General features: G+C 41.0%; 1 protein-coding gene and 1 pseudogene across 1 annotated transcript in view; one reads left to right on the top strand and one right to left on the bottom strand.

Annotated features, from left to right (window-relative positions):
* ST8SIA6 (ST8 alpha-N-acetyl-neuraminide alpha-2,8-sialyltransferase 6) overlaps positions 1–19741 on the bottom strand; it is a 166614-nt gene that overhangs the window by 15128 nt on the left and 131745 nt on the right. Inside the window, exons 5-7 of the mRNA XM_086714833.1 lie at positions 8826–8970; positions 4757–4869; positions 1212–1304 (exon numbers count right to left, since the gene is read on the bottom strand). Coding sequence (XP_086570959.1) covers positions 1212–1304; positions 4757–4869; positions 8826–8970 — 351 coding nt within the window. The remainder of the gene's footprint in view (positions 1–1211; positions 1305–4756; positions 4870–8825; positions 8971–19741) is intronic.
* LOC112867978 (sorting nexin-7 pseudogene) lies at positions 9253–11277 on the top strand (annotated as a pseudogene).

Below are 19741 nucleotides of genomic sequence, written 5' to 3'. Positions count from 1 at the left end.
TGGTTAACCAACTGAGCCACCTAAGTGCCCCCCATTTATATCTTCTTACTGGGCTATATCCCCACTGGACCACACATTTCTTACGTTATTTTAGTTTCCAAGTCAGTAATTTCTTTCTCTAAGGTTGCTTTTTGATACACAAATACTTCTAAATTAATAATGATTGATGTTTTCTCAAACAGTACACTCTTGAAATGTCTACACATTAAAAAAAAAGTCACTGAGCTGTACACCTGTTATTTGTGCATCTTTCTGTGCGTGTGATCATACAAGTTTCCTCTGAAGAACTTAAAATATCTATATCCATACACACACACCACATATCAAATTTATCCCATGTATCGTGATAGCTCTGTACGTGTGATTTAAAGAATACCTTCGTAAATATACTAATCTGTGTGATTGTGTTTAAAAAATAAACTTTTGGGATACAGGTACAATATTTTATATTATTTTAAGATATACTAGAACTCTCTGAATATATATTTCTATTGTGTATTTTATTAATAATGATTATTGGTCAATTTTGATGAAAACAATGGAGCAAAACTATGTATGGGATTTTTATCAACCAGCAACATTTTGTAGTAGTTCTGCTGCAAAAAATGAAATAATTATTTTTTGTTAATAAACTATCTGAAGTAAAAACTGTTTTTTTTGGGGGGGGCCAGGTTCTCCCAAGGCTCACTCTCTGAAGTTTCTAAACTCTTTATCAAGAAACTGCTCTCAAGAGTAACGCTAAAACTCTGAAAGAAAATTCTCAAAAGTAACTTTACTATTGTTACAAAAGACGAAGAGATAAATGAGTTTGCATTTGATTAGTAATGTTCAGCTTATGACATTACAAGTACAATTGGTCAGGGCACCCGGCTGCCTCAGTCAGTCGAGCATGTGACTCTTGATCTCGGGGGTTGTAAGTTCAAGCACCACACTGAGTGTAGAAATTACTTAAAAAATAAAGTAACATCTTTAAAATAAAATAAAATGATTTCCTTAAAAAAAAAGTACAACTGGTCATACCTCTTATGAGGTATAACCTTGAGAAAAAGTAAAAAATTATGAATATATTCTTCTATCTTTTCCCCAAAAGTCATTCCAGCCATATTGCAAGTCAGTTTCAGCAACAAGAGTAGTGTTTTTCAGCAACAAAGAAATGTGTTCGACAATGAAACGAATGTTCTCAAACAGTTGTGTAACTTGGAGGTACTTACTTTAGTTTTATGATACTGGGATTTACAGTCACAACATTGGTTTTACTGCCAACGTCTTTACTAACATTTCCTGTAATTGGGGGGAGGTTACACCTGAAATTTGAAAAAAAAAAGTATTTTCAAAATACCACTTATAAAAAAAGCACACGTATGCATATGATCACTGTCACTTTACTGGAGAAAACTGTTGCTATCAAGGGGTTCTGAATTGGTCCGATTTCCATTTAAAACTATTTAATAAGTACTGAACTCTTTCTTTTTAATTAAAAAAATATTTTTAATGCTTATTTATTTTTGAGAGAGAGACAGACTACGAGCAGGAGAGGGGCAGAGAGAGACAGAGACATAGAATCCAAAGCAGGCTCCAGGCTCTGAGCTGTCAGCACAGCTCAGCTCAGAGCCTGATGTAGGGCTTGAACATGAACCATGAGATTATGACCCGAGCGGAAGTCAGATGCTTGACCCACCAAGCCGCCCAGGCACCCTCGTACTGAACTCTCAACTGGCATTTCAACAGTGTATGAAATATACAAACTTGATAAATGTTTTCAATATTAAGACCCTTATACCTATCAAATGAGAAATGACAATTACCTTGCCAAGCTTCTGAAGAGTTCATAATCCTGTTATTAAAATTATTATTTTTATTGATTATATTCCCATTGTGGTATGATCGCCAATTTACAGATTTAAAAAAATTGAGGCATTGGGACTAAGGTTACAGTCTGCCAGAAGCAAACACTGGATTAAAAAATATCAAAATCTCCTGATTCCCATATGGATAGTTTTTCTTGTACCAAATTATGCTGTTAATAAATAAAACCCTAATGTTCCTATAATGATGTTTTCATCTAAATGTTCTCTTCCTCTTTTGAGTACTAATTTGTCTTTAGTACTCAAAACAAATTAAGAATTGTAATTTTGAGTAATTATATTCCTTTCACAAAAAAGAGACGGTTGGTTATGACTCCCCAAGTATTGCTTATAGAATTTCAAGTAGACCATTTCTTTAAAGCTATACATACAAAGGAAGCATATTTGAGTGCTTCCTAAGGAAAGCTGTTTAAAGTTCATGTGTTCTGCAGTGACTGAGGTTGAAATAGTATTCCACACTCTATGAAACATAAAATCAAATGAACCATGTGCATCTCTCATTGATAAAAAAATAAAAAAGATATACCAGAAAATAATTAAATATGGCACCTTGGGAAAAACAAATATTAATCACAGATAATAGTCCACAGAAATGCCCTCATTAATGGACATCCTGTAGTAACAAATCTACTTTCTCTAAAAAAATATATTCTTTTAATGTTTTATTTATTTTTGACAGAGAGAGAGAGAGCATGAGCAGGGGAGGGTCAGAGAGAGAGGGAGACACAGAATCCAAAACAGGCTCCAGGCTCTGAGCTGTCAGCCCAGAGCCCAACGCAGGGCTAGAACTCACAAACCGTGAGATCATGACCTGAGCCGAAGTTGGACGCTCAACCGACTGAGCCACCCAGGCACCCCACAAATCTACTTTCTAAAACAGTCTCATACTCTTTTGAAAACCAAAGGTGATTTCCAATATAGTGTCATAGGAAACTCCAAGGCAAACTACATATACAGTAGTAGTTTGTAAAACCATTCATCACCCCTCTTTTTGTTCCTTACATACTTAACTGGGAGCTCCCAGTCTCTTGAAAGGAAGAAATGAATAATAAGCAGTTTCCAGGTTGTTTTTATAAAACTCTGGACACTTATTGCCAAAATCTGGTCAGGCTTCAAATTTAAATAAATTTTAATGACTCTGACGACACTGAAACCCTCATTTGGCCTTTCAGTCTGGGAGGCTAACTTCACAGGGAACTCAGCATCAGCAACATATCTGAGCCTCAGCAAATGCAGACTCTAGAAATGTACACACCTACTGTAGAGTTATAATTTTTTTGATGTTTATTTATTTTTGAGAGCGAGAGAGAGACAGAGAGCAAGCAGGGGAGGGGCAGAGAGAAAGAGGGAGACACAGGATCCGAAGCAGCTATAGAGCTATAAATTAAGAAGTTGTTGAGTTCTTTGTTTGTATTTATTTTTAATGTTTTTATTTATTTTTGAGACAGAGAGAGACAGAGCATGAGCGGGGGAGGAGCAGAGAGAGAGGGAGACACAGAATCCGAGGCAGGCTCCAGGCTCTGAGCTGTCAGCACAGAGCCCGACGTGGGGCTCGAACTCACAGACTGTGAGATCATGACCTGAGCCGAAGTCAGATGCCCAAGCCACTGAGCCACCCAGGTGCCCCTCCTTGTATTTTTAAGTCTAAATCTGTATTTCCTGTATCTGCTATAAGGTAAAATGAACATTAGGCATAAACGTCCCCACAGATGTTTTGGGAATTTTAAGTCTATACAAAGTCTAGCACAAGAAGAATTATGTATCTTTATTATGGCTTTTCCAAAATGGCTAAATCCTTCAGGTATTGGTCATTTTGACATTAATCGTGAGGAGCACATTCAGTGACCTGCTGGAGTGTCAAATCTATTGGTCTGTCATTACCTTCAGCATAAAAACTTTAAATGAGATTAAAGTGAGGCAGTGGGTTGGGGGTGGGGAGCTACCGACTGAAAATCTTCCTTTTCAGTTGCTAAAAAGGGCAGCCTGAAATCAATAAAGATGAAAGGATGTTCTCTGATGTATGAAATCAGTACCTCTGCAATAGGAAGAAACAGATTTCGACTTACTTTTTAAAAAGGTGCATTTCAATTGAAATCCATCCTCACAGGGATGAATCACCTTTCCGTCGCATTCTGAAAGCGCAGAAACTCTGTAGCTTGGCTTGTTAGCACAGGCACACAGAGAAACCACTTTTGCTTCTGTTTTTGCAAGCTAGCAGGTATTGAGACACCAACACTTTAAAAGACCAGAATCTAGAAGCCCCACAATTTCTTGTTTTTTGTTTTTTTTTTTAATTTCAAGCCAGAGAACTAAATAAACAATGATGTAGCATGGCAATAGGGTGCAGGTCAGCATTTTCTTAAGTTTTATCTGAGAACAAAACTCTCGAAATGCTCTGTTAAAAAATATTTTTTTAAATATATATAAACCATAATTATATCTGTGTATCTGTGTGTGTGTATGTGTGTGTGTGTATGTGTGTATGTATGTGTATATATATATATATATATATATATATATATATATATATATATAGTCTTTTTTTTTTTCAGGTGAACCTGGGAAATATTGTTCTCCAGAGTCCTTCTCAGGGAGCCATGGCATCCTTAAGACAGTGAAGGCTCTGAGAAGTCCTGCAGTGAAGATCCTTTTTCACCATGATCTCAAGCTGAGTTTCTGCAAAGGGGCCACAGCACAGTTTTATCCTTCTGGTATTAACATGCTGAGGAACCCGTGATCCATTTCACACTTCAGGAAAGGCCATCTACGTCATTAGTAGACTTAAGCAACACAGCTCAAAGGTCAAAATTTACACGGAGTACCTTTACACTATCCTTTTAAAATATCCAACTGATCTTTGGTTTCAAAGGAACCAATTTGACAGGTCTTACCTAAAAACGAAGTCGGATTTGTCTATTTCGGCTCCACAAAGAGACTTATTCAGAATCCCCCCGTTTCCAACCACGGCACACCGATTATAAGGGTGCTCCATAAAAGGCTGAGACTATCAGGAGAAAGTGAAATATCTTTAGTTTCAGAACCATAACCATCACCGCTTAATTCCAGCAGCTTAATATTTAGACATGCTAAGGAAAGAAAAAAAGCGAGGAAAAAAAGCAGAAGTAGCAATGCTGATCAACTATGACTTAAAATATGCTGTAAACTTATACTATACCTCTCATTTCTCTTGAGAGGAATAGACAGTGTATCGAATACCATATAATGTAGTAATATAAAATATAATACATTTGCTCATAAAATATAACTTACTGTATTTTACACCACGTAATTAAGTAAATAACATTAGAATGGCAAAATCCCGCATTGGGCCTTTCCAACAAACAGGAACATTTTCAGCAAAATGGAGGAAATAAAGCAATTAGAAAGTATCATTAAATCCTCTATTCTCGGGCATAAAATTAATAGCTAATTTAGCAGAAGTTTCCCGTGCTTCTTAAATAGTTAGACCTTCAGGCTCAGTGCTGACATAAGATTGATGCCTGCCATCTCTCCACAAATGACCAGCCGCGGTTCTTTAGGGAGGCCCTACTGACTCTGTGCTGACATATTTCAAATTAATTTCCAAGGCCTGAATCTTTTATATTTCCTCCTAGGACCGGACTTGCCGACTCCAAAAGACGTCCCCCTTTTACCATATCCTTCCCAGTCGGAAACCTAACTTCTCGAGTCAACAGCACGCTTTCCCCTTCCTGGTCGCTTTCCCTGAAAGAACGATGTGACCTTGGGCAGCACGAAGGACGGCAGCTCAGACACATGGTCCTCGTTTACCAGTTTTGTCTTCAGAATTCAGGTGGAGGTCTTCAAGGGCACAGAGGGTGTTTCTGACATTTAGCTTTCCCTCTTCTGTCACCACAGACCTCGCACAATGCAATGGACACGGTGATTTTACCGTAAGTGCGGGCTGGCTCAATGGCCTGCCCTCGTGCAGCCTCCAGCCTTGTGCTGGGGCGCACCTGTACCAGCGGGTGGGAGCCAACTGGTAAATATTCAGGAATTGTGTGCACTGTTGTTAAACCACGGGTAAATATGGGGGGCCTGGGTGGCTTAGTCGGTTGAGGGTCCAACTCTTAATTTCAACTCAGGTCATGATCCCAGGGTTGCGGGATTGAACCCCGTCCCGTGTCAGTCTTCAAGAATGTGGAGGAGCTTAAGATTCTCTCTCTCTCCCTCTGATCATCTCCCCTGCTCACGCACTCTTACTTTATAAAAGAAATAAAACAATAATAATAGTAATAATAATAATAATAATAATAATAAACATTGGTAAATTTAAATCGGCCACAGTGGGGGTACTTACACCACCAAAATCGGCCAACGCTACAAATCAGGGCACCCTACTTCCCAAAAACAGTTTACCAGTACCAATGGCAACACCTCAGGGCCAACGGGGTTCTCAGAAGCCCAAAGGAACCCACGAATCCTTATGACTGTGATGTGCTCCTGACGCTCTACCTAGGGGATGCCAAACAAGCAAAGAAAACCCTACTTCGGTACTAGGTTTGTCTCTAGCAACTAAAAATCACATGGTGCATATTATACAAGAGACACTGATCCAAGTGCAAAACTTATTAATGCATGTAATCCAAACAACAACCTCAGCGTTTTACAGACAGGAGATAAAGGCATGGGTTTAAGTAACAGCTAGCAGGTGCGAGAGGTGGGATTCAAACCCTTGAAAGAGTCCACGCTCTCATTCACAACACATTACACAGCTTCTCATATTCAATGAATAAAATGTTAATTTAATTATGTATCCGATTCCTCTTTGTATCTGCAACGCCCAGCGGTACCTGGCTCTTAAATTAATGGTTCCCAAATACCTCAGGGTATTTGAAGTTCACTGCACTGCTAGCTCAAGGTGTCTTCCAACCGTGTTTACTCAACACGACCACAATAAATTCTGAATTCCATACACTGGGTAGAATGCAAATATTCTCTAAATGGTACAACAGAAAAGATTACTGAAGGAAACATCATCTCCAATTAAGCACACGAAACAATATTTTTCTCTGGCTTCTCGGTCAACTGGGTGAAAAAGCCCATATGCTTTGGGATCTCACATTCGGCATGCGTTCACATGAATTACAAACTCCAATGGTTCTTAAAAGAAAGCTCCCAAGAAAATGGAAAAAATTTGTGCCACGCTGAGCAATGCCTGCTCATTGCTCACCCTGGTTGAAAACCAACTTTGTTTTCTTTTTAAATAACTTAGCAAAAGTGTTTGGAGGAAATGACTTCACGACATTCATCAAAAGTATCTATTGTCACCTTCTCGCTGCATGTTCCACAGTGTTCCAGAGTGCACTGTGGCAGAGGAGAGCACCGGGGTGGGGGGTTGGGGGGGGGGTATGCAGGGAGCAGGGTGAGGAGGAGGTCAGCTCCCTCACATGCCTCATCCATGGAAAGGGAGTGGCCTAGCTTTGCAAGCCTTACTGTACTGACTTCAGAATTCCCTCCCCCTAATTCTGAAAACTCGGTGTAAATTTGGAAAATGGATGCTGTTATTATTAATTGCACACAGAATTATCAAGTTTTGGTTAAGTTATTCTTTTCAAGGTGACAATTAGAAGCAAAAAAAAAAAAAATACCTGCTGCTTCTCTATTCTAGTCAGTCTAAAGCAAGGAAAACACTAGAAAGAGTTGCTCATTATGAAACTCTCCCAGGCCGTCCTTGATAAGGAATAGAAATATTCTTTACTTATTATCTTTTTAATTATTGGTAATTTCAATGGATCATGAGGGCATTTTTAGAACGCTTTGAGTTATTTTTGGTCCCCCTTTCCTCCCAGAAAATTTGCAATATTTATTCTCTATCATTTGCTATTCAGTTCTCAATCATTCCCAGCAAATTCGTCTTCCTTTGAATTATAATATCAAAAGAAAATCTGGAACAACTTGCATGACCAAAAAATTAGTTGTAAGAGGTCAAAGTTCTAACAAAAGGGAATTAATGGCAAGAACTGAATATTCTACAGTTGGTAAAGTCATCCCATGTTTGACCACATTGCCTTAGCTTAACTGCTTTTAATCAAATCGTGAAAAGATGCCCGAGAGTGTGTGTTTATGAGCAACAGGATGTTCTTCAGGACAAAAATTTTCCCCAAGTTCGGGTTTATATTCAAGGAGAAGTTTCCTCTTACAATGACACTGTGCCATTACTCACTAGTTTATTTAATGAATACATAATGAACGCATATATATGCACTGGGAAATGTTCCGGAGCTTGGGATACATCAATGAACACACTACCCAGAAATCTCTGTCTTGTGAGGTTATGATCGTTGACCGCAAATCCTTAACATATTTACTTCCCAAAGACTAGCCACTAAACCCACAGTTCTTTGTGGATGAATTGATTCAGTCACCAAAACTGACAACTGGATGAATCTCATTCCAGGTGAAAAACGGTCCTCTTCCCAAGCCCCAGTAATTACTGTGCACAAAGCCCAAATACCTCATCTCATTCAAGGATGAGTCATGAAGGACTCAAGGACTCGGAGAGCTTATCATGTAAGATATAAATACATTCCCCACAGAGCTACTTGCATTCAAAATTGCCTTTCTATTTATTTATTTTTTAGGGAGATTGAGCGAGTATGAGCAGGGGAGGGGCAGAGAGAGACAGAAAGAGACAGAGAGAAAGAATCTCAAGTAGGCTCCACACTCAGTGCAGAGCCCAATGGGGGGTTTGATCCCACGACTCTGGGATCATGACCTGAGCCCAAATCAAGACTCGGACGCTCAACTGACTGAGCCACCCAGGCGCCCCCCCAAAAGTGCCTTTTTAAAATGGACCCCTACAAACATCTTACACAACAAAACCGCATACGGTATTTTAATTCTAAGTTAACCCCTCTATTTGTCTAAGTTACAACATAAAGTGAGAGGAAAGTCACCTGGAATGGTGACACAAATAAACCACAACAAGCCCTTACTCACCACTGGAAACATGTTAAAAATGTTCTCTCTAATTAGGATTTCATTTTTGCTTTCCACCTCGTAACTCATGTTGGTCCCAGCTGGAGTGTTATTCTGAGAAACAATGAAGTTTTGGGCAGCATCACAACAGGAGGCAAGTTTTGCTCTGCAAAGGATAAGAAAAAAAGCGAACCAAGGAATGAGATAAAAAAAACCGGAAACAGAGGCTACAATGGAAAATGCAAGAGGGTTCTGCCACAGTGACTCTCAGGAAGAAGAGGCATCATTCACAGTGATATGTTCATCTCATTGCGTCCCAACTGGCCTGGATGGTGAAATGGTGGCCTGGCCGGAAAAAAGGGCAAAGAATGTAAAACATACATTCAGGTAGGGACCCTCTCACCAGCAGAAAATACTCGTTGACATAACGGTTCACATATACAAATGTATGCCTAAGCTCCCGGCTGGGGGCACCGGTGGGGAAAGCCTGGGGGTCGGCGCCCCCCTCCTGGGCAGCAGCGACTCCTCCACCCTGCTCCAGGCTGAGGCGCTGGATCTGGACGAGGACGAGGACGACCTGGAGGTGTTCAGTAAGGATGCCTCATTGATGGACATGAATTCCTTCAGCCCTATGATGGCAGATCTTTTCATTACAGTTGACGAACCCAAAAGCCACGTTACCATAACTGAACCTTTCATTACTTACAGGATTACTACTAAGACATCTCGTGGGGAATTTGACTCCAGCGAATTTGAAGTTAGGAGACGTTATCAAGATTTCACCTGTTTCCGATTCTGTGTCTCCCTCTCTCTCTGCCCCTCCCCCGTTCATGCTCTGTCTCTCTCTGTCCCAAAAATAAATAAACGTTGAAAAAAAAAAAATTAAAGATTTAGTTTGGTGGGGCGCCTGGATGGCTCAGTCGGTTAAGCGTCTGACTTCGGCTCAGGTCATGATCTCACGGTTCGTGAGTTCGAGCCCTGCGTCGGGCTCTGCGCTGACAGCTCAGAGCCTGGAGCCTGTTTCCGATTCTGTGTCTCCCTCTCTCTCTGACCCTCCCCCATTCATGCTCTGTCTCTCTCTGTCTCAAAAGTAAATAAACATTAAAAAAAAAAAGATTTTCGGGGCGCCTGGGTGGCGCAGTCGGTTAAGCGTCCGACTTCAGCCAGGTCACGATCTTGCCGTCCGCAAGTTCGAGCCCCGCATCAGGCTCTGGACTGATGGCTCAGAGCCTGGAGCCTGTTTCCGATTCTGTGTCTCCCTCTCTCTCTGCCCCTCCCCCGTTCATGCTCTGTCTCTCTCTGTCGCAAAAATAAATAAATGTTGAAAAAAATTTTTTTTAAAAATAAAAAAAAAAAAAAAAAAAAGATTTCCTTTGGTTGAAAGGAAAACTTGAAGACGCACATCCCACTCTGATTATTCCACCACTGCCTGAGAAGTTTATCATGAAAGGTATGGTGGGGCGCTTTAACGATGACTTCATTGAAACACGGAGGAAGGCGCTACGTAAGTTCCCGAACCGAATTGCTGATCACCCAATTCTAACATTTAATGAAGACTTCAAAGTATTTCTTACTGCACCAGCTTGGGAGCTGTCTTCTCACAAGAAGCAAGGGCCTGGATTACTCAGCAGGATGGGGCAGACAGTCAGAGCTGTTGTGCTGCAATGAGAGGAGTAAAAAGCCGCCCAGAAGGGTTCACGGAAATGAATAACTTTGTTGAAGTTTTTAGCCAGGAAATAAATTTGACAGACAAAATATCTCAGAGAACTTACAAGGAAGAAAGGGAATGTTCTGATGAAATGAAAGCATATGGCCCAATCCATATTCTGTGGTCGGCGTCAGAAGAAGATCTGGTTGATGCTCTAAAAGGGATTGCCAGCTGCGTTGACAAATGCTGTAAGGCCACTGAAAAACGGACGTGTGGACTCTCAGAGGCCCTGCTTCCTGTGGCACATGAGTATGTACTTTATAGTGAAATGTTAATGGGTGTTATGGAAAGGAGAGACCAAATACAAGCAGAACTGGACCCAAAGAGGAAGCTTTGACCTATAAAAAGGCAGATACTGATCTGCTTACAGAAGAGACTGGAAAACTTGAAGATAAAGTGGAATGCGCTAATAATGCCCTGAAAGCAGACTGGGAAAGATGGAGACATAATATGCAAAATGATATCAAGTCAGCATTTACAGATATGACTGAGGAGAATATCCAGTATTATGAACAGTGCCTTGCTACACGGGAATCCTTCCTTGCATCACCGACTGACCTCCACTTGGAAGAAACCTCTGAAGATAAACCTGAATCCCACTGAGGACTTCTGTGCTATCTTTGGGAGACAGCATCTATTAACCAAAGTTACTCTTTCTGGATGGACTGTGTCCTTTATAAAGTGGGTGAAAAACATTTAGCACTATCTGGAAAACCAACAGCTTGAAACTCAGGTATTCCAGATCACTGACATGAATTGGATACACCCGTGTGTGTGTGTGTGTGTGTGTGTGTGTGTGTGTGTGTGTGTATACACACACACACATGAATATGTATACATGAATATATATATATAAATATTTAGCTTAGTTTTTATTTTAAATTTATGTGCGAATAATTACATATAGAAAATTTTTTGTCCAAATATTTGTTTGTGGAACATGTCCTTTTAAATATATCATGAAGACTCAGTTTTAATAAAAAGTTTAATATAAAACAAAATGAAACAAAACAAAAAAACAAATGTACGCCTAAGGATCACATTGTAACATTGAAGAGAAAATGACAGGATGCACTGTAATTATTTCATAGTAATTATAAGGTACGGAAGGTACATTAAGAACAGTGTTACAGTCACCAAAGCAACATGTAGTCATTTACTAGGAGACAAGCCCAATGAAAGGAAGAATCATTCGATACAGTGATTTGTTTCTGGCTTCAGTGGTTTAATTCACAAACACAAAGTATTTATATTCAAGGTGTACGACTTCATGTTTTGACATGTTTGTACATTGTGGGACAGTCCCCACCACAATCGAGCTAACTTACCTACCCATCACCTCACATGGCTGTCTTCCCCCCTCCGCCTTATTTTGTGGTGAGAACAGCTAAGATTTACTCCTTTGGCAAATTTCTAGCATACAATTCAGTATTGCTATCCACAGTCACGCAGTTGTAAAGTAACAGTGACTTTCTAAGTGAACTTAAAGTTGCCAGTCCTTATAGAAAGCCTAGAAAAATGTAATTTATTTATGTTTAAAAAATTTTTTTAAATGTTTATTCATTTTTGAGAGACAGAGAGAGACAAAGAGAGACAGAGCGCGAGCTGGGGAGGGGCAGAGAGAGAGGGAGACACAGAATCCGAAGCAGGCTCCAGGCTCCGAGCTGTCAGCACAGAGTCCGACGTGGGGCTCAAACCCGCAGACTGTGAGAACATGTCCTGAGCTGAAGTTGGATGCGTAACCAACTGAGCCACCCAGGCACCCCAAGAAAAATGTAATTTAATACCAAGCTGTGTTTACAACTCCTACATGGAGCGAAACATTATTAATAGAACACAGGCCCAGTCAGGTCCTTTCACGGATCCTCTGAGTTTTCCCCTGACCTCTGGCAGGTCAATCTAGATCCACTCAGAATTTCTATTTTGCTTCCATATTTTCTAGGGATGCAGGGTCCACAGCATCACCTGGTAATTATTCCAGAGTCTGATCAACCTTGAAGTCCAGGGATTCTCCCATTTGCACAACTCCATTATCTCTTAACTTCAATCCATTTCCCTTGTTAGTTTTCATAGGATCTCTCCGTAAAAACACTTCATGTAATTGAAAATGGTAATAAATCAAGCAGAACTTTAACCTTTTCAATCTTGAAGCCTTCAGAGAAGTTTCTCTTTTCTCTCAGATTTTCCTCCTAGGACCAGTTTTTCATTATTTTAGTCATCTTGTTCCTCTTTAAATCTTTACTTATTTCTCCATATTACTTAAAAATATGTATCAAACAGGCTCTTAAGACAGAGAACAAATTGAGGGTTGCTGGACAGGAGGTGGGCAGGGGATGGGGTAAATGGGTGATGGGGATTACGGAGGGCACTTGTGATGAGCACTGGGTGTTATATATAAGTGATGAGTCACAAAGCCCTACTACTGAAACTAATATTATACTACATGTTAACTAGAATTTAAATAAAAAATTGGAAAAGGAAAAATATATATAACAAAGCTGAATTCAATCTTAGCACAAGGACAGTGAATATTCAGTGAAAAGGGCTGACTATGGTCGCTGCTGACACCCTAGATTCATAACTGGTCCTTCCCCATTGGTTGGTTTTTGGTCTGGAACGGTATATTTTTGTACATGGTCCTATTGAATTTTGTCTTTCTGAAAAAATACAATGCTCTAATCTGTCACGATCATGTTGAATTATATTCCAGTCTTTCTGATTTTCAGTAATTCTCAGGGTATAAAAAGTCAGTGCTGTGATATGATTTGTACCCTAAAATCAATATTTTCAACAATACTTATCAGTTCATCTATATCATTTAACTAGTACATTCTTCTTGATCGAATTCTATCACCGGCTTATCCCTCTTTGGATTTCAGAACCTATCATGTCTTAAAGATAGTTCATGGAGACTGACAAAAAGAAAAATTAAAAATGAAAGGATGTGTAGTCAAAAACATGATCTTAAGTAGTTTTTAATCATAAATTTAACTTCATAACAATTCGTATTGTGAAATCAAAATTCTTATGTGTTTATTATTTTAAATGTCTCTTTTATGCAGCATTTTGAGCAAAGACAGTAGAATAAATTCTCATTTACCTTTAACAAATAGCTAAACTTCTCTAAGGATATTCAGTGCTTAAAAGAATATTGTAGGGGCACCTGGGTGGCTCAGTAGGTTAAGCGTCTGACTTCAGCTCAGGTCATGATCTTGCGGTCTGTGGGTTCAAGTCCCGCGTCAGGCTCTGTGCTGACAGCTCAGAGCCTGAAGCCCATTTAGGATTCTGTATCTCCCTCTCTCTCTGCCCCTTGCCCATTCACACCTTGTCTCCCTCTCCTTCAAAAATAAAATAAAACATTAAAAAAAAAAAAGAATATTGTATCACCAAAAACACTAACCACTGCATGCTTTGTGTTTTTTTATATTAATAGGTTTTTTCTGAAATTCAATTTTTAACATTGTATTATAAAATTTTCAAACCTATAGGAAAATGCAAAGAATTGGCCAAGAAGTACCTGAATAACTACCAGCTAGATTCTATAATTCACTTTTGCATTTGCCTTATTGCGTTATTATTGTGTATTCATCAATCCATTTTTGTTGTTATAGTTATCACAATTCAAAGTCAAATACAGATATCGGTACACTTCACTGCTAAAGATCTCAACACTTATATCATTATTTTGTTTCCATTTGCGGGTAAATTTTACATACAATAAAATCATAAGCACATTTGATGACTTTTGAAAAACGTACACACCCCTGTAACCCAACCCCTATCAAAATACAGACTCTTATCTACACCCTAGAGAATTCCCTCATATCCCTTCCCAACCTGTCTCTAGCCCTTACCCACCTCCAGGTAAGCACTTTTGTCATTAGAGTTTTTGCCAAAGATTGGTTTGCTGGGGCGCCTGGATGGTGCAGTCGGTTGAGCATCCAACTTTGGCTCAGGTCATGATCTCACAGTTTCTGAGTTCAAGCCCTGCGTCGGGCTCGATGCTGACAGCTCAAGCTCAGAGCCCGGAGCCTGCTTTGGATTCTGTGTCTCCCTCTCTCTCTCTCTGCCCCTTCCCTGCTTGCAATCTGTCTCTCTCTCTCTCTCTCTCAAAAATAAGTAAACGTTAAAAAAAAAAAAAGAAAAAGATTAGTTTGCCTGTTCTAGAATCCATATAAACAGAATCACATAGTGCATATGCTTTTGCATAAGATTTCTTTCTCTCAGTATATAAATGCTTTTACAATCCATCTACATGGCTGTGTGTATTACTAGCTTGTTCTTTTTCATTGCTGGAGTACTATTCCACTGTATGGATATGCCAGAATTGGTTTAGCTATTGCCTTTGCACTTAAAAAAAAAAAAAATCACTATCAAAAATCAATGTGAAACACCTCATAATAACCTCCCAGGAAAAATATCAGAATAATTATCTCAAATTTCATTTGTGAAGCTTGTCTTCGCTGGCCAAAGGGACTTTGTAAGGCTTTACATTCAGTGGCAGAATTATAAATGCATGCTGTCACTTCCCAGCTCATCCATGCAGTAGAGACCCTGTGGTAGCCAGTGTCAGTATAAAGTTGAGGTACGTAGAGCAAAGAGAACAAAATGGAATTTTATCTCTGTTATCCCATTTCCCATCATTCCTAAACAGAGTCACTTCTGGTCTCTGGAGACTCTAAAGTCAGCTAGGTATGTTCACAATAATGAACAATTTCCCCTTCTTGTATAAAAAGAGCAGGAAACATTTAAAACATGGACACTGTTGGTATTACCTACACGTGATGGTTAACTTGATGTGTGAGTTTGGACCAAGGCAATGCCCAGATACGGATAAAACACTATTTCTGGGTCCGTCTGTGAGGGTGTGTCCTGAAGAGATGAGCATCTGAACTGCTGGACTGAGTAAAGAAGACTGCCCTCCCTGCCCAGTGCAGGTGGGCGTCGTCCAATCTGTTGATGGCCCGAGTACAACAGAAGATGGAAGAAGGCAAATCTGCTCCCTGCGTGAGCTGGGCTGCCCATCTTCTCCTGTCATCAGACATCGGTGTCCGTCTTCTCCTGTCATCAGACATCGGTGCTCCTGGTTCTCAGACCTTCAGACTGAAGATGAGAACTCATACCCCCACACCCTCTCCCCCACTTCTTGGGTCTTGAAACTCAGACTAGAACCTTCACCATTGGCTTCTTTTTCTTCCAGGCCTTCAGTTTTGGTTCCCACTGGCTTTCCTGTGTCTCCAGCTTGCAGATGGCAGATAATGAGACTTCTCAGCCTCCATAACTGTGTGAGCCAATCCCTCAAAATTCATGTCTATCTATCTAGATATATCCTACTGACTCTGTTCCTCTAGAAAGCCCCAATACAGATACAGGTACAAAGAAGTGGGCTGCTCCTGTGACAAATACGTACCAAAAAATGTACAAGTGGCTCTCGAAGTGGATGATGGGGAGAGTTTTTAGGCACATGCTAGAAAAGGCCTAGACTTCCACGAACAGAATTTTAAAGGTGTTTCTGTTAAGAACTCAGGAAGAAAAGAGGAGCTCTGTAGAGAAAGATTCCATCTTCTTACAGATTAAGAAGCAGAATACTGGAAGATACGTGGATGCTACCTAACGGCTGTTCTGATGAGGTCTCAGATGGAAATGAGGGACATGTTATTATCAGAGGACAATGGAGAAGAGGTGATCCTTGTTACAAAGTGGCAAAGAACTTGGTTTTGAATTGTGTTTTGGCTCCAGAGTTTTGTGGAAGGTAGGTGCTCAAACTGGATATTTAACTGAGGAGATTTCTAAGCAAAATATTGAGGGAGTAGCTTAGTTCCTCTTGACTGCTTATCACAACAAGCAAGAAGAGAGAGATGACCGGAAGACCGAACTACTCACCAAGGGAGAAGCAGGACTTACAGATCTGGAAAATTCTCAGACTATCCACATTGCAACAAAATGAGAAAGCATGTTCAGGAGAGAGCACTAAGAGGGTGCTCAAGAATCTGTTTGATAAGGAGATTAATATGGGCGTGAACCAGACTTAATCAACCACCCAGCAGGAAGACTACCGGTTTGAACTGAAGAAGAGGGGCACAACAAGGAGAAAAGGAAGGCTGTCAGAGTGAGAATTAATAGGATGGGGCCACAGAGCTATCTGGCTGCAAACACACACTATTCTTCAAGATCAGGGAAGAATGACCCAACATTGATTCAGGCTATTAGGGGTGCATCCTTGGTTTCAAGAAGGGAGATATGCCTTTGATAGGCCAGACAGCCTCTGCTCAAAGCTGTGCAGGTGGGGCCACTTGGGGACCCATCCTTGCCTGCAGAGCTTGGGGACAGGACCCCAACCCAGTGGGCCTGGAGGGCGGAGCCCAAGAGTTCAGAAGTTTGTCTTGCTAAGTGCTGTACCTGCTTGGGACCTGTCATTCTCTCCTTTCCTAGTTTCCCCTTTTGAAATGGGAATGTCTATCCTATGCCTGTCCCACCAGGGTTATTTTGAAGCACATGCCTTGTCTGGTTTGACACAACTGGAGAGGAATTCTGCTTCAGGATTAACTGTACCTCGAGCTCAGTCCTATCTGATTTAGGGGATATTTAGATGAGACTTTAGACTTCAGAGTTGATGCTGGAACCAGTTAAGCCTTTGGGAGCTGTTGGGATGGAATGGATGCATTTTGCATATGAGAAGGACATGAATTTGGGGGGACTGCACGTAATACATCATGGACAAAACATCTGTGTCTTCCCATAGACATCCTACCCGCCACATGATGGTGTTAGAAGGTGGGGCTTGTGGGAGGTGATTAGGATTAAGTGAGGTCACAAGGGTGGAGCCCTAATGATGGATTAGTGCCCTCAGAGAGTCCTCAGAGAACCTGCTTCCCCTCTCTGCTCTCCGCCCCATGAAGCACAACACGAAGGCTCAGTCTGCAACCTCGAAGAGGGTCCTTACCAGAACTCGACCACGCTGGCCCTGATCTCAGACTTTTCAGCCTCCAGAACGGTGAGAAATCCATGCCTGCTGTTTATTAGCCCCCTAGTCTATGGAACTTTGTTATAACAACCCAAACTGACTAAGACACTAGAAAATATGATCTTTACCACGACACCTAAATTGTCCAAACTGTGTGGTTTCACATTCCACGATAGTAAATGTCCAACAAGACGAGCATGCACAAACCACACACTTGGAAAGCACCCTAGACTTTCCAGAGCACTTTCACATCCACTTATGTCATCTGATTCCCGTGACAACCAGGGAAACAGAAAAGATTATTCTCATTTCAGAGATGAGAAAACTGGAGTTGAGAGAGGTTAAATGACTTGACCGAGGCACCCAGCTTATAAATGACCCCGACCCAAGTCTCCTCTGACATTCAATTCTCTGCAGTTTACACGAGAGTATGTTATAATTGGGGGTGGGAGGTGGGGGGTAATAATCTCATTGGGAGTTTCTTCCTTCAGGACGCTTTCCATAATGGCACCACCACAACATAATGGTTCCCCCAAATAATGTTGGTAACGCCTCACTGAAAACTTGCCCATTCACAACTCAAAGGTGGCAAGAAGTTTACATATAAATACTCCAATCCTATATATAACTGAGATATTCAAGGCTCTTGTTTTACATGACATACAGGGTCCCCCAGGGAATCAAGGTTAAAGCGGTCCAGCCAACGTGCTTCCCCATGTCAAAGGGAGAAGAAATCCCCAGCTTGATGATGGTCTAATGCTTGTTGTTTCATACCTTCAGACAACTTCCTCTATACGCTCCGGTTTCAAAAAGCAAAGATTAGGGGCACCTGGTTGGCTCAGTCGTTAAGGGACAGACTCTTGGTTTCAGCTCAGATCGTGATCTCACAGCTGGTAGGATCAAGCCCCACGTCAGGCTCTGTGCTGAGTGTGGAGCCTGCCTGAGACTCTGTCTCTCTGTCTCTGCCCCCCCCCCCCTCTCAAAAATAAATAAATAAAAGGGAAAAAAAGCAAAGATTACTCCCCTCCATGCCCAGGAAAGAACCAAATGGAGTTCCAGAACTGAAAAGAATTTACATACTTTCCCACGTGCTTACTTCTCAAGAAGCAGGTTGGTCCCGAAAGAATCGGGCTTAACCCCTGTAGCCTAAACCTAAAACGACGGAGTCCGGAAAATGTGCACGTCATCTCCGTATCACGTCTGGTCCAGGAGATACCCTTCTGAAAAGGGGATCTTTCTTAGAACCGCAGAAATGCCTTTTCCTTTTACACTGACGGGGCTGTTTCCTTTGTTTTTGTTTTGTTTATTTTCTGTTTTGTTTTGTTTTCCTACCCGTTTGAGGTCTCAGGTCAGAATGCTTCTTCGGTTTTAAACGGGATGCTTCCTGGATTTCCATGAAATGTTGATGAGCGCCTCAGGCGTAGAGCGTGACGGGCTGTGGAATACACTTGTGAATACTAACGACCTGACCGCCCCAGCTCGGAGCTCACAGGCGTCTCTTCTGTTTATCAAACTCCCCCAAACTCCTTAATAAGATGTGGGACGGTTAGGGTGAGGCAGAGGGTACAGGCACTTGCTGAGTGTTAATAAATAGCACCCTTCCTCCGAGATCCATTCTCGAAGACTCTAACGAGGATCCGAGGAAAGGGAGCTTTAAAACTTAAGTGCTTGTACAACCTAATCATCCTCATCAGGTCCAAAACAGTCACATTTCTTTTCCGTCACCAAAACCACCACATGCTTGGGCCAAGCAATACACCAACTCACTGCCTCTTTCCTCGTGATGTCCCCCGCCCCCCGCTTTTTTCTTTTTGGTCTTTCTTCTGTGTCTACTCTACATTCTATAATTCATTGATTGACCACTAATAAAAATATCAAACACTTAGCGCACTCTGACTATATGCTAAATATTTCACATATATTATCTCACTAAGCCCCACAATAACCCTATAAAATAGGTAGAGTTGCCACTTATTTTACAGTGGAGGACAACCCAGGCTTGTCAGAGGTGAGGAGGTCACACATCATGTATTCATTCATACGTACTTAGCACGGGGGTAGTTACTGAGCACTGGGAGATGCCCTGTCTACACGTGAATGAATAAACCCAGCACTGCCTCTGTCTTAATGGTATTTGCGATCTAGTAAGGAAGAAAATAAACAGGTTTTCAAGGATGCACGGGAAGGGTAGCAGTTTATGACACCCACCCTCAAATACGCGGCATTGCTACGTTGATTATTTTGAGCTGCAGGCAGTTGAAAAGC

Source organism: Puma concolor, chromosome B4 (genome assembly GCF_028749965.1).
Source record: "Puma concolor isolate L17-30 chromosome B4, mPumCon1.1.hap2, whole genome shotgun sequence".
NCBI lineage: Eukaryota > Metazoa > Chordata > Mammalia > Carnivora > Felidae > Puma > Puma concolor.
The sequence above is the reverse complement of the archived record's forward strand: the minus strand, read 5'-3'. Positions and strand labels throughout refer to the sequence as shown.